The sequence below is a fragment of the Haemorhous mexicanus genome, chromosome 21 (genome assembly GCF_027477595.1).
Source record: "Haemorhous mexicanus isolate bHaeMex1 chromosome 21, bHaeMex1.pri, whole genome shotgun sequence".
Classification (NCBI taxonomy): Eukaryota; Metazoa; Chordata; class Aves; order Passeriformes; family Fringillidae; genus Haemorhous; species Haemorhous mexicanus.
Window position 1 is genome coordinate 2,575,873 of NC_082361.1, and position 14,358 is coordinate 2,590,230.

Consider the following 14,358-nt stretch of genomic DNA (forward strand, 5'->3'; position numbering starts at 1 on the left):
AGCCCTGGAGCTGAACTCAGAACTCACACAGTGTTTTTTAAAGAAAGCCTGGAGAGCACACAGGCTCTGATGCCATGGCAGCATGACACATGTTCCCGTTAGCTTCCCACTCCCCTCTTTGTTCTGCTTTCTAAGTTTATTGAGAGTTTTTCCATCTTATCATTAGGAGTAGGGCAGAGATGCTCAGAGATTCTTCCAACCTGTGTTTCTTGTCATTAAATTAGCTTCACACTAAAAAAAGATGCAGCACCTGTGTCAGCTGTGCCCTTGCTGGAGATAATCAGTGTGTCTGTTAATTGACCAGTTTAGCCTGGGAAGGTTTTATTCTAGTGACAAATCAATTTAATCCTGAAAAAGGACAAAGCCAGCCGCTGCTTACGCAGTTTCCCCACAAATAAATGACAAGGGCATCTTTTCAGCAGCATTTGCAAAGGCCAACAATCATTTAGAGCACAGCTAACCTTTCCCACCAGTCCCTCACTGTAACAGCCTGGGCACAGCACCCACAACTCTGCCACAGCTGAATTTCCTGGAAAACTGCTATCGATAGTGGCTTATGGAAAACAGAGTACACTGCAAGAGGAGAGCCTTCCACAATCATTCCTTTTGCTCCATAAAGCCATGACACCAAATTATAGCAACACTGGAAGCCAGTGCCCCTCTGCCCCCAGCTCTGCCTGAAGAGCCCTCGTGGAAAAGCTCCAACTCCCAACTCCCCACTACACTCAGGGGAGTTCAGTCAGTGCAGTGGAATGAAGCTTTCACAGCACTTTACATTTTATCAGCTTTGCCTCAGCTAACCTTGCACCTCTATGCGAGACAGAAATTGCTGGGTTATAAATGAAGAAACAAGTTTTTTTAAAGGGATTTGTGATGTCTGTACAGGGCAGGCTGTGGAAGAATCAAGGAAGAATCCTAATTCAATCCTGCAGTTTTAGGCACATGAATATTCATTTCCCCTATTTTCCCTGGTTTTCATGCAGCCTGAAAACTTCATTTTTCTCATTAGCAATCACTCGCATACACACGTTATTAAAAGCACTATTTACCAGGAAAAAAAAAAACCACACAGAACACATCAGTAATTTTTAAGTGAGAAAAATAAAACATCTGTATTTCAACAAATACTTAAGAGTCATTTTGATACAAAATTAATCTGCTGCTTATTCCACAGTATTCAGTCAGTTACCAAGCGAAGCCACTGTCACAGCACTAAAAACCACCCAATTAACATATTCTGAACATGGATAAGCATTCACATAAACAACACAAGAAGGAAATAAATAACCACCATTGCTTGTTTCCCCACATTTCCAGCAATATTCCCCCTCAGAATCTATGGCAGGTGGGAGTTCCAAAGAGCAGGAGTCTGTGCCTGAAAGATTTCCCTCCAGCCAGTTTCTTCATTTTTAAACTTTCCCTACAGATGCATATTTTGTTGAGGGATGGGAAAATCAATCCAGCATTTTCCTCTTCCCCGGGTCCATCCAGTCAGCATTGGAAGTGCTAAAGGTGAACAGTGCAAAGATTATCTCCTCCTGCCATGCAGGAAGGCAGAGCTCATTCCAGTGACCCCTGTAACAAAGCACAAACAGCTCCCATCAGTCACACATTTCTACAGGGAACTTGCCCTTTTGGAGTTCCTAAAATGAATTTTCAAGAGAAAAAAATCTCCAACCAGTCTCATCTGACCACCATGTGAATCAAACACTGCTCATGTTCATTCCATCCAGTGCACCAAAAGCCTCAGGAGGTATCAGGACATCACCCATTTGTACCCTGCAGAAGGTGACCTGTTATAACTGCACAGAAATGAAGCCAAATAGGGGAAATATACCCCAAACCCCACCAAGTTGCTCAAAGATGAAGTATTAAAGAAAAACTCCACTATCAAGCCTGTAGAATGCTACCAACTAGGTGCATACTAAGTAGGGTTCAGGGCACGAACTAAAAGGCTGCCAAATGTTTGAATTTAATGAGTTTATATATAATTTTATTGTAGAGACATCAATTTCCCTCTCCCCAAAGTATTATCAGCCTTAGGCTGTGCTTGATGGTGGCTGCAGAACTCTGTGTACTTGGGGAACAAGAGCAGAGATCATTTCAGTCCTTTCCTGGGGTCCTGAGTCACTGTCTGAGCTGAACCACAGACAAATGTGGTTCAGCTTCTCAGAAAGATGTACAAACCACTGAGGAGCTACTAACACATCTCCTTCTCATGTCCTCCTCTTCCTCTTCCTGAAGCGGGCACTTCTCCTGCTTTGAGGAGCTCTGCCATCAGCCACAAAAGTGCAGGAGCCCAAGGCAGACTGAGCAGGGCTCTCCTCAGCCCCCATACCCTGCAACAGAAGCAGGAGATGATCAACACCAGAGAATTACAAACAACCCCTTCAGCCACCTTCCTGACTTAGGGAGCTCAGCAAGATTTCTACAACAACCTTTCATGATGCATGGGACAAGATTCCATTACCAGTGTCAGAGAAGGCACAAAACATCAGTTTACAGAGTGAAAACAAAGGCCTGACTTCAAAAAGGCAAGAGCAGATTATAAACAGAAAGGGGAAGGGAGCTTTGATACTCAATTCCGTGAACTGTCATGGCAAATTTAAGGTGCTACACAAACCATGGGATTTCATCCTCCCAGCTGAGCTGCAGAGCTTTGCAGCTGTAGAACTATGTTTATTCAAAAGGACCAAATTTCTGCTACACTGAAGAACAGTGGGGGCTTCCCCCTAGATTCCAGTGCAATATTCATCTGGCAGTAATTTTCTGCTTTCAGCCCCTGGAATCTGTTTTACCTGATTTAGTAACTCAGCAACTTGGTCTCCAGGCTCATTCCCAAGTCTCCAGTCCTCCTTTACTTTTGTTAATTCATTCCCACAGCTCTCTTCCTCAAACATTTTGTTCACGCTCAGCCACTCCTCGTCATCACTCTCCTCAAGTTCTTGCCCCATGGCTGACACAGTTGTTGTCACTCTGGGAGGAGACAGAGTTGCCAGGACAGCTGGGAGTGTGAAGGCTGCCAGGAATCTGGCTTTCAGCAGGAGGTAAGCAGGGTTATCACCCAGTTTCTGCTGCACCAGTTCTCCAATAGCATGGAAAACATCCCCAGTGCCCCCATCCCCATTGGCCTCAGAGGGCAGGAGAGAGGCTGCTTGCTCCTCCAGAGCTGTTTTCTGCAGAAGGAGCCTTGAGAGGGTTTTTATGCTGCAGAGGAAAGGAGGCAGATAAGGCAGCCTGGTCTGCAGTGGTGGCACCTGAACCCCTTGTTTCCCACTCAGCCACTCCTTCACCAGCCCCTGGTCCTCCAGGGAGATGAGGCTGAAGTCAAGGAGATTCTTCTGTGCATGGGAGGTGCTTGGCTGGGGGGGCACGTCAGCAGTCGGTGGTTTGGAGGCAATGGGTCTGTTCCTCCGTGCCTGGGCACCAGAGCAGGCAGAGCTCCCTGGGACGTTGCTGTGAGGAGCTGCAGCTCCTGGCCAGAGCTCAGCCCCTCTCCTGATGCTGCCTGGGTTGGAGGATGATCCGTTTGCTGTGATGGAGTCACTGCTCCTTCCCAAGTTGGTGAGACTGGGCACAGGCTGGGAGTCAGAGCCCTGAGTGCTGGCAGGGAGCTGTGTCTGGGGCAGCGGCATGGCACACAGGGCTGGGCTGGCAGCTGGAGGGACAGCTGGAGCTGCAGAGGAGTCTGGAGCTGTGGAGGAGCCATCTGAACACGCAGGGGTTACAGCAGAAATGCTGGATGTGGTGCATCCAGCACTCACTGGGGTCACAGGTAAGAGACTTGTGGACTGGCCAGCTGCCCTTCCCAAAGGAACTCCTGCCAGCTGGGAACTTGGCCCTTTTGTCTCTGCACTCCTGAGGTGAGGAGGTGGATTTGCTTCAGCTGGTACAGGAGTCCCTCCCAAAGCAGAGACACTGCCATTGGAAGTCACAGCTGTCTGACCCTGGCTTCCCCCAGGAGCAGCTGGCATTCCCTGGGGAACACCCACCACAGTCTGCACGGTGCTGGGGAGCAGACCCTGGGGGGTTACAACCCACTTGAAGGGCAGGATGCTGCTGGGAATCACGGGAGAAGCAGCTTGTGGAGTGACAAGAGCAGGCAGCAGGCTGACTGGCCCCTGCTGTGGCCCATTACTCTTCAGCTCACAGGTGATTGGTGTGGAAAGGGACAATTTATTGGTGCCAGACTCCAGGCCAAGAGCCACCACTGTGATCTGGGGAGGCACAAAAGCCTGGTTTTGCAACACTGCTGAAGCTGAGCTACTGGCTGTGACCTGACCATTGCATCCTCTCTGGTCTGGGGCCTTCTCTGCTGCAGCTGGACTCACACCTGGAGAAACTCTTCCTCCAGGGCTGCTTTTCAGAGCTTCCTTTTTTAGTTCCTTACTTGACTGTAGGTCTGTCCCTTGTGAGCAGCCAGGGCTCTCCCCAGTTTCTGGCACTGCTGAGGAATGGTTTTCAGGCACAGGAGCAGAAGCAGAACTTGCTGCAGAAGTCCTTGTGGGCACTGCTGAACCCTGTACTTGGCTATCTGTCCCAGCAGCTGCTGCAGGTGTGCTCCCTGCTTGTGCAGAGGGAATGATTTGCTGTGCTGGGTGCTGGATTATCAAAGGCCCTGAAAGCAGCACCTGTGGGGCAACCAGCACTGTCCTCTGCATGGCTGCCCTGGCCTGGAACTCCCTCCAACGCTTCTCTTGCAGCAATTCTGAGACAGTTTTGGGCTTATGCCTTTGGCTCTGGGCTGGGGGAGCTCCTGGCACAGCTGGGGCCCAGCTCTCCAAGGCACCAGAGGGGCTGGCCCATGCTCTCAAGGCAGAAGGTCTCCTGACAGCACTCTTTGGGATGCCCTGTTGGGAATTCCTCTGAGAACAAGCTTGGGATGAGTTGCCTGCAGAGGATGAAATGACAATGAATGAACAGTATTTCCAAAAGCCATTTCTCATTAAACATTCTCACAAAATTCCTGTTTGTGAGAATTCCTACAACACTACAGTCCTGATTTATTCAAGCCACGTCCCAACAACTGAACAAAGGGTGACTGCCCCCAGAAATCAGACATGGGCCAGGAATGCACCCTAACACCCCACTGAACTGGTCCAGAGCCACTGGTTCCCCAGCCCTCTGGGGTTTTTTCCAGTCCTTACCAAAGGGGAACATGCTTAAAGATCCAAGAGCTAGCAAAAATGAGCATGACAATGCAGGTTTGTCCCCCAAAGTTCTCCTTCAGTTAAACTGGTTATTAATGTAACAGTGATGAATTATGTGAAAATTCTTGCACATCACAAAAATAAATGTTCTGGTAGGTACCTGAAGAATTCTCTGTATTTTGGGAAGCCTGTAAAAAAAAAAGTATATTAAATTATACTTCTGATAGATTTAAGGATGATTAAAACAGCACAGATACGAATCAAACCCACATCTGCCACCTCCTGAACAAATGGCCATACAGCCAGCATTTTGTTCTGCCTCTGAACCAAAACAAACTGCTCACACATATATAAACTGTGTGGCCACACAATTAAAGTGCTTATTTTAGTCAAGATTTCAGTGGGAAAAGCTTAAAACCACAATACCTGCTGAGGGCTCCTTGCCTTAGCCTTAAGCAGCCCCAACTGCCTCTCCTTAATAATCTTCATACAGCCCTTGGTATCAATCTGGAGGAGCTGCAAGGTGAGAGCTTCATTAACATTCAAATGAGAACAAAAATGTATTGGTGGGTCAGTGACAAAGCAAGACAGATGGAACATGCCTCACATGCAAGATTCTGGGGATATTTTACACTTACAGAAAAAGCCCTGGCTGGATCAAACTTTGGATGTAGGACTTACTTAAGAAACTTCATATGCAAAACATGAGCTAAGATTAGTCCAATAATTAGATGATTTGTTTAAGAAACAAAGTTAAACAATTTATTTAAGCCTCAAATACTGCAAAAGAAAGTTTGAAAGCAGGTAATGCTATTAAGACAGTAAAACTTACCTGAATGAGCAGTGCAAACAGGGGAGTGCTGGTGAGACTGACTGACTTAACCTTCTCATGAATAGCAGCAGCTGGGAAGAAATCCAACATCAAAATCAGCTGGGAAATCCCTCAGAAGTCATCAGAAAGTAGGGACAGAGGGAGGGTGGGTCCCCAGTACCTTTTGTGTGGTGGAAAGCCATCCTGCCAGCCCGCAGGGTGCGGGGCATGAGCACATTGCCCACCCAAGGGGTCACTGCCATCAGCAGCTTCCTGTCCAGGTTCAGCCTCCTCCAGTGCTCCCTGTTCCAGCGCCAAGCTCTCCTGGGAGGTTCCTGCAGCCCCTGGGCATCCTGGCCAACAGCTGCACCCCCTCCAGAGGGCTCGGCTAAAAGCCAGGCAGGAAGTCCCAGCATCTTTAATTGCATGAAAAAATAAACAATTAAGAGTTCCCATTAGGAAGGTTCTGCCATTAGTCCCAGGACAAACCAGGGCAGTCAGGACAAAAAACTGTGAGCTTTTCCTCCTAGGATTACAGTGCAAGATCTGAGATTCTATAAAAATAAATTCCTACTAAGCACAGCCTGGCAGTGCTCACGTCACAAGAGCACACAAGACACAAGAAGGACTCACCAGTTTCCTGTGGTAGCTTGTGTTCTTCTTTAATATTGTCCTCACATCCTCCAGGCTAACCCTCAGCACATGTTTCCCACACTGGGAAGCCTGAAGATGAAAGAACACAAAAAAATACAGAGGGGAAAGTCCCTCAAAAAAATTGTTTTCACTGGATATACACAGCAGGTACAAGTTCTCAACATTCCTGCTGTTGGAGGTATCTTATTAATGAAATCAACTCTGAAGACCTTCATTTTTAATCCTTGTGCATCATCACAACATCATTTCTGTGAAATGCCTATTTCACAGAAGTTTTTGTGTGAGGAATCTACCAAAATCCCAAACCCCAGAATTTACTGGATAATTATCTTCACATTTTTTGACTTAACACACAAGGGAATGAACAGCAAGATGTTATCTGCTCATCACAGCCTGCCCTTACTGCAGCAGCTGCACTTCCCTTCTAACTTCTGATCCAAACTCCCACCCCAGCTCACCTTGGCCATCACTTCTGCTGGATTCTTCACCAGCACATCTGTGGAATGGGCATCTGCAAAGCCCCTCAGCACAGTGTTCAGCTCAGATGATTTATCAGCAGCTCTGTCTCCATCACAGCCTGCCCTGGCAGCAGAGAGGAGGGATTGGGTCTCGTATCTCTCTCTGGTTGCCTCCTGTGTGTCTGTCCCTGTTGGTATCCACAGGTCAATGCTGGGGACTGCAAACTCCTCCTTTCTCGTGGTCACCTTCCCCTCCTCTGAGCTGTCTGCCAGCTCCAGCTCCATGTCCTCCTCACTGCTGCTCTCTGAGGGGCTGGAGCTCTCCTCAGCGTGGCGCCGTCTGTTTGCCCCAGATCTTTTCTTCTTGATCAAAACAAGCACACACAAGTTTTAGTCAGTGTTCACCCCTGGCTTTCAGCTCTCTCAGATCAAGAAGTTTCCCTTTCCAAAGGAAACAAGATTTTGGAAACAAGACCATCTTTAATATGGTCTTAAGCAGTCAGAATTTCTGGCGTGCCTGGGACCAGAACTGGCAACTCACAAGGTACAGACATGAAAACCTACATGTATCCCATTCTTACAGGCATTTCAAGGCAGGAAAGGATTCTGGATAATACACAAACGTACAGCAAATTAACTCCAGCCCTTCAGAACAAAGGCTGCTTTACCCACCAAAAAATTAAACTCTGAAATCCACAACAAAAACCTTGATTGTGTGAAATCAGTGTCAATTTTTTTATTGATTTCACAGGATTCCACTTTTAGTTTAGAGAAACTGAATTGAAGAGCTGGGGCTGTGACACAGCAGGATTCCCACAATACCTTGGAGCCAATCATGAGTGCCCACTTGCTCAGGCATTGGGCACCAGTCCGGTGGGGCAGCTCTGAAGCTATTTTACTCCAGCGACCTGAAAAGGATGCAGAGGACACAGAACATTTTTATCTGTGCCACAAACTGAGCAACAGGCCTTTCAATGCAGCCATTACACAGATGTTATACATTTCCCTGGAGAAGAGACAGAGTTACTGCATGAATAGATCTCAAACCCTTTATACCCACAACACACAATACAGAGAAGTTGCAATCATCAGTACAAAGCAGAGCCTGCAGGGCTTACCATGAAAGAAGAGAAAACCTCAACGACACCTCTAAAGATTAAGCCACAGAAACACCTACCCAGGCCATGCTTTTGAACCAGTTCAATCAGCTGCTCCTCTTCCTCCAAGCTCCACTTGCCTTTCTTTACATCCCAGTGCAATGCTTTTAAATACCTTCCAAATGAAAACATTACAGTCAGGAACATTCAATGCTGCTTGTAAAAATCAGACCATCCCTGCACTCCAAGGCTGAACAAACCCAGCATTCCCAGTCAGAGCTCTCCCTTGAGGAGGGGCTGGTCCCTGAACTCACCGGTCCCGGCACTGGGCGTCGCTCCTGCCCGGCACCTCCCTCCGGATTTTGTACCAGTCCTTCCCCCTGTGCTTCTTAACTGCAGCCATCAGCATCTGTGTGCAGGCAGAGCAAGAGCTGAAATCCTCACCAGGATCAACCCTAGCAGGCCTGAGACAGCAGCAGTTCTGTTTGTTTCCTGTGCAAATCTCTGGACAAAACTGTTTAGGAGCTTCTAAGCGCTCTTGACCTGTGGAGTGCCCACCTTGGTCTGGCTCACACTCCTCAAGCTCAGATCTACAGCCATGCCACTCCTCAGCAGCCCAACATTCCCACCCTGCAATTCCAGGCCCAGAGAACTGAGCTTACAGCATCTTCCTCTGGTGTCCAGGGTCCTTTCTTCAAGCTGGGGTCCACACTCTTCGTCCAGCGGTAAATCAGCTGAGCAGAATCTCTTCCTTCCATGTAATAAGCAACTGGAAATGAAAAGGTTTATTTAGCTCTGCTGTAATTAATGCTTCTTCCTTTGTCTGGACAACAGTTGCAAGCAGTGATTGCCATAAGCAGCACTTTAATCTCTTAAAAAATGGTGCTCTGCCAGTTTCTGCCAAATTTCCAGTATGGATCAAGATTCCCAGAGATACGAAGTTCTTGCTGATATAATGAAACAGGAAAGGCAGAGATCACCAAGGAAAAGAGAATGGGAGAGTGAAGCATTCCAGGTGAATGAAAGGTTTGTCACTTGTGGGCCACTTACTTTTCTTGTATGGGATATGGCTTCCCACTCTCATCTCTTGAACAAGCTCTAAAAGCATCTGATCTTCATCCTTGGTCCATTCTTTCCTTTTTAAATCTTTGTTATAGAGTTGGAATTTCTGCAAGCACTGGAAAGGTGTCCTGCTTGTCTTAATACAGGCAAAACAGAGAGAAGCAGGCAATTAGTTATTTATGAGGATAAAAAGCAAAAGGGAAAAGATAAAACACCAAACCTTTTTGGTACTGTTCTTGGACACTACTCAGAAAGCATTAATTAACACCTAATTAGTATTAACATTGTTTTTCAAACCTGACAAGAGGCAAAGTGAAGCCAGAGTGAACCAAGTTGCCAGCTCAGACTTACCCCCAGCTCCTGGGCAATGCTCTGCCAGTCCAGGTAGCCATGCTCAGCAGCAATCTGCTTCAGCCTCTCCAGCTCCTCCTCAGTCCATTCCTCTTTGTTGATGCTTGGATGTTCCCAGTTTTGCCAAAACCTCCTCAGCTCTTCTGAGCTACGTTGTCCATCAAACTAAAAAAACAACAAAAATATGTTTAGTCTCATAGCTGGGGTTAAGACACCCGGACAAACAGGAAAATCAGTATTTTGTATTCCAAGTATGTCTTACTGCCAAGTTTTCCAGAATTAAATCACCAAATTTAACAAGTTGAGATCACTTAACAGTCAGCTTGGAGAAATGCAAGATGGAAACACTGGATGCAAACCAGATCAGGTGATTCTCAAGAGGAAGGACCCAGACATCAGAAGCAATAAAACAGCTGATCCCCCAACTCACATGGATGTTTGAAATTTTGTCCCAGTCATGCTCATCGAATCTGTCTCCTATTAAGTCACTTTCTGGAAGTTGGCTAAAGCAGAAGGTACAAAGAGAAAGAAAGAATCTTATTAAATGGTTAATTTAACACTTTGTCTTCTTGATCCTGCCTCATCTCAATCCTCCCAGCTGTTCCTGACTTCCCCAAGAACTGAACACTCAAGAGAAACAATTAATGCCACATCCAAACATGTTGCTCTAGGTTTGTTCATGAGCAAAAGCTCAAAAACATGAAAAAAAAAGAGCTCTGCTCTTTGTTGCTAAAGAACCACTTAAAGCAGCACCTCTCCACTGGGTGCAGGCACTTTGTGTATCAAGACCCAAACACATTTCTTAGTAAAGAACTGTGGAGATGAGAGAGCTGCAGAGCCACAACTTTTTACAGCCCAACACCAATGACCATCTAGAAGTAGAAGGAGGGAACTTTTAGAGCTAAATTCTAACACATTTCATTTTTCACCAAGAACATAAAAAGATTTCTTACTTAATTGCCTCTATTTCTTGCTCCAAGTCTTTGATTTGCTTTTCCAAAGTCTCTTTTTCTGTTTCAGTCATGATTTTCTCCAGTTTCTGATTCCAATAATCCAGCCTGTTCAAAGACATTTTTATCACTACTTAAGAGGACAGATGGGAATGAGGTCAATGGCATCAGAAGATCTAGCAGAGACACTTTCCCCATCAGTTCCATTCCTCCCTGCAGGTTTATTTCCCCACAAAACTATTCTCCCAGCTTTTCCCACAAGGCACACTCATCACCATATTTTTGCCCCATCAATGCAAACCCTGACTCAGAGCAGGTTTCAGACAAACCATTTTGGTGTTTACACAGAGAACCAATGGTTGCTGCAGCAGCCATAAGGACTGTGCCAGCTCCAGCTCAGAAATCCCTTGCTGGACACACCATTAGGCCTCACCACACATCACAGTTTCAGCTCCAAGCCCTGCAAAGTATTTTAAGTTACATCACAGTGCCAAGGGGAAGAACAGATGGTAAAATCCCACAAACATAAGCAATTAACACAGGAACTTGCTGGAGGAAGGGGAAATCTGCACCTGTCCCTTCTCCTTTGCCATGCAATGCTCTCAGCAGGAGAAGAGGGGATTTTGGGGCAGAACTCACTTGAGCAGCTTTGGCTGGAGCAGGCGCTGCAGGCGGTCGCTCACCACGGATCTCTGCAGCAGAGTCTTCTCTGCAGCTCTCCCTAAACCAGACAGGGAGCAGCCAGACATCAGTGCCAGGAGACACCCACTACCCCCAGGAAATGCCCTACAGCTCTGCAGTGAGAGCTCCCTGCATAAATCACCACGTGGTGTCAGACCTGGGCAAGGCACAGCCTCTGGCTCAGTTTTACTGGGATCCTCAAAGGGACCCCAATAAAGGAATCACCCTGTGAGCATCTGGAGCTGCAGGTGTCCCTTCAACTTCCCTCATCTGGGCACCTTGCAGCACCTTAGTTGGTTTAGGAGGGCTCACAGGAGCTGATCAGCAGGACAAATGGAAAAGGAGTCATTAATGACTCACTGAAACAATTTACAGAGCACCCCATTCCCTTCTAAGGACTTTTTGGGAGTCAGGCAGAGGTGCTGACTGCAATGTTTAACTGCAAACAGGAACACACACACAAACAATATGAATACATACATCTGTTATATGAATATACACATGTTACAGCTCTTCTGGAGCACTGAACAGCACCCAGACGTACTTACACTTGGCTGAATGCAGCTGTTCAAAGGATTTTATGCCCTGAGCTGCCTTTTCCTTGGCCTCTTCATTGGAAGGAGGGCCCTGGTGAGGATTAGAAGGGTTAGACACACTCAGAGTCACAAAAAATTACTGTGTCTTCTTAAAACTCCAGCATGAACTGCTGTAACAATAACTGGAAACTCAAACTTGTGCAAACTGTCACACTCACACTGCTTAGCTACCTTTGTTGGCAAGAGCTCACAGGTACATCATTTAATTAAATAGAAATATTACCAGTAATTGCTTGAATATATTGATATATGGATGATGATAGTTGACATCTTGGCTACCACAAAAAGCCAATATCTCCTTTTGCTGATGGCCTTTTAAAAACACATGAAAAAAAAAGTACTACTGATTGTTCTAGAAAATATCAAAAATATACAAAATATCAGAAACTGAGAAAACTCAGTTTCACAGACATTCAGATTTCAGTGAGGCTTTAAACAGCAGCATGGAATTTGGTCATGGAAATGAAGACAATTAAGTTAAGTTAAACTCAAAAACATTCAAGCCCCTGGTGGCTGCAGTTCCACTCCTCAGACCTCCCAGGGCTGAACAAACATTTCCAAAAGAGGGAGAGTGACAAGTGAGAGGGAAAAGGTTTCAGGCTGAGGAGTGACAATCAGTTACACACCTGAAATGAGAACAGTTCAAACACATTACAGTGCACAACCATCACTGAAGACACAGCAGGCTGGAAGCTCCTTTTGTTTACTTACAATTCCTGTTGTTTTATCTTTAAAGTATGGCTTCATAAAATGACCCAAAAACACATTTGCTCGTAGATTTCTGCCATCGCTTGCCTTGGTTGTTTTTGAACCATCAAGCTCACCCGTGATTTCCTTCTGCAATACAAGAATGAGTTGAACAGCATCAGTGTCTCCTCCAAAGTGCTGATTTCAGAGAGCTGAGCCCTCACAAACACCCCAGGCAGGGCTCAAACCTGCAGCACCAGACACAAAACCAGCGCAGGAGTCAAAGGCAGGATTTGGAACTTGGTGAGTTTGCACAGTGCAGATGATTTAAAAGCTTAATCAAATACTAACTTGCCACAACAAGCTAAAATATAAGCTGTAAAATGCCCATCTTTTATTGTAAGAAAGCATAGAATCATCAGTTAAATAAACCACCTCAGTCCCGGGCTAGAGGGAAGGAAGGATGGCAAATGGCAGCCCAGAAAAGCCCAGAAATGAACATTTCACTGCTGCTGTGCTCACCTGCTGTGCTCTGTTCTGTGCAATGAGCTGCTCCACCTCCTCAATCTTTTCCTTGATAACATCCTGGTACACATGGTTCATCTGCAGGCAGGTTTCTGGATCCTGGGGCAGGCTTTCAATATCATCATCATCATCATCACTGCTGTCTTCCTCCACTTCCACTTCCTTGAGGCAGAGAAGGCATTTAGGGAGAAAAGAGACAAAAGCAGCTGTTTGAAAAGCAGGTCTGTAACATCAGTGCTGAAACTCAGCCCTTCCTCAGCTGAAGGTGCTGTGTGCCCACAGCCTGTGGGGGCTGCAGGGAGGCCTCTGAGCCTGGACAACAAAGTCCTGGGCAGGAACACCCCAAATCCAAGTTTTACTGAGCACAAAGCCAAGGCAACTGCCTGGATTTTCCCAGAGCAGGGTGAGGTTTCCCTTCCTCCTGTTCCCTTCAAAACTGGAAATATATACTTAAAGAAAAAACAGTTACCATTTCAGCATAAGAATCTTCATCATCTTCATCATCACCATCTGTCAGATAAACAAAACACAAAAATGCTGATTGCAGTAGGATAAAAGAAAAGCTTTAAACCCAAACATTTTCAATTAAAGCACAGAGGAAAAAGCACCAGAGAGATCTCAGACATGACCATCAGTGGGTTTGGATACTGACAACGTAGTCAAATGAAAGTGTATTGTTACAGTCCATTTGTGCTTTGTTTGTTTGTTTGCTGTTGTTCTGCAGAAGGTAAAAACGAGCAGCTCGGGGCAAGCACAGCAAAGCTGAACGGTGCTGCTGCACACGAGCGGCTCCCGGGTGACAGCCAAGTGACCACTCCAAGCCAAGACAGCACAACCTTGGCACCAGCAGCCCTCGGCACGACCGGCTGCGGCACAGGCTGCGGGCAGGGTCCCGGAGCCGCAGGGCCCGCAGGACCGGGGGTGCAGCCGCTCGGACAGCGCCGCTCCCGCCGGCACCGACCCCTCCGGGCTCCGCACACCGAGCCGGGCACGCTGCGGCTCACAGCGCTGGGTGAGCCCGCCTGCGCCCGCCCTTTCACTGCTGCCGGTGCCTGGTGCAGAGGGAACGCGCAAAGCGCCGGTACCGGCGGAGCGCCCCGAGCCCCCCGGAGCCGTACCGGAGCTGAGGCTGGAGTCGGACAGGGCCAGCTGGATGTCGGCCCCGCCGGGCTGCAGGCTGCGCTCCAGTTGCTCGATCTCGCGGCGGATCTTCTCCCGCTCCGCATCGAGGTCCAGGCCCGGAGGGGAGCGCAGGGGCCCGGCCGGGCCCGGCCCGCGGGACATGGCGGCACCGCCGCTCCCGGGGCTGCGCGAGCCCCGCCCTTGCCCCGCCCCC

At 47.4% G+C, this 14,358-nt stretch overlaps 1 protein-coding gene across 2 annotated transcripts; it reads right to left on the bottom strand.

Annotated features, from left to right (window-relative positions):
* Positions 1-1,082: 1,082 nt before the first annotated feature.
* Positions 1,083-14,347, bottom strand: SNAPC4 (small nuclear RNA activating complex polypeptide 4). 2 transcript variants are annotated; one of them, XM_059864972.1, is made up of 23 exons: positions 14,141-14,347; positions 13,492-13,532; positions 13,020-13,184; positions 12,522-12,647; positions 11,763-11,841; positions 11,173-11,254; positions 10,537-10,641; positions 10,014-10,086; positions 9,584-9,748; positions 9,221-9,368; positions 8,833-8,939; positions 8,485-8,579; positions 8,251-8,345; positions 7,896-7,981; positions 7,074-7,433; positions 6,595-6,684; positions 6,143-6,377; positions 5,983-6,053; positions 5,577-5,666; positions 5,311-5,338; positions 2,799-4,891; positions 2,206-2,339; positions 1,083-1,575 (listed from the first exon to the last, which is right to left on the bottom strand). In XM_059864972.1, the coding sequence occupies exons 1-22, from the start codon at positions 14,304-14,306 to the stop codon at positions 2,217-2,219; spliced, it is 4,623 nt and encodes a 1,540-aa protein (XP_059720955.1). In that variant the 5' UTR covers positions 14,307-14,347; the 3' UTR covers positions 1,083-1,575; positions 2,206-2,216. The 2 variants fall into 2 exon arrangements, with proteins under 2 accessions (XP_059720955.1, XP_059720954.1); XM_059864971.1 differs by having other exon boundaries at positions 7,074-7,436.
* Positions 14,348-14,358: the final 11 nt, after the last annotated feature.

Excerpts from the sequence above, each read along its gene's own strand:
- SNAPC4 (XM_059864971.1), bottom strand. The coding sequence starts at position 14,306 with ATGTCCCGCGGGCCGGGCCCGGCCGGGCCCCTGCGCTCCCCTCCGGGC. Across the intron at positions 10,087-10,536 it reads CAAGAAATAGAGGCAATTAA|CCAACTTCCAGAAAGTGACT; the intron begins GTAAGAAATCTT and ends CTTCTGCTTTAG. Across the intron at positions 9,369-9,583 it reads GCATTGCCCAGGAGCTGGGG|ACAAGCAGGACACCTTTCCA; the intron begins GTAAGTCTGAGC and ends GCCTGTATTAAG.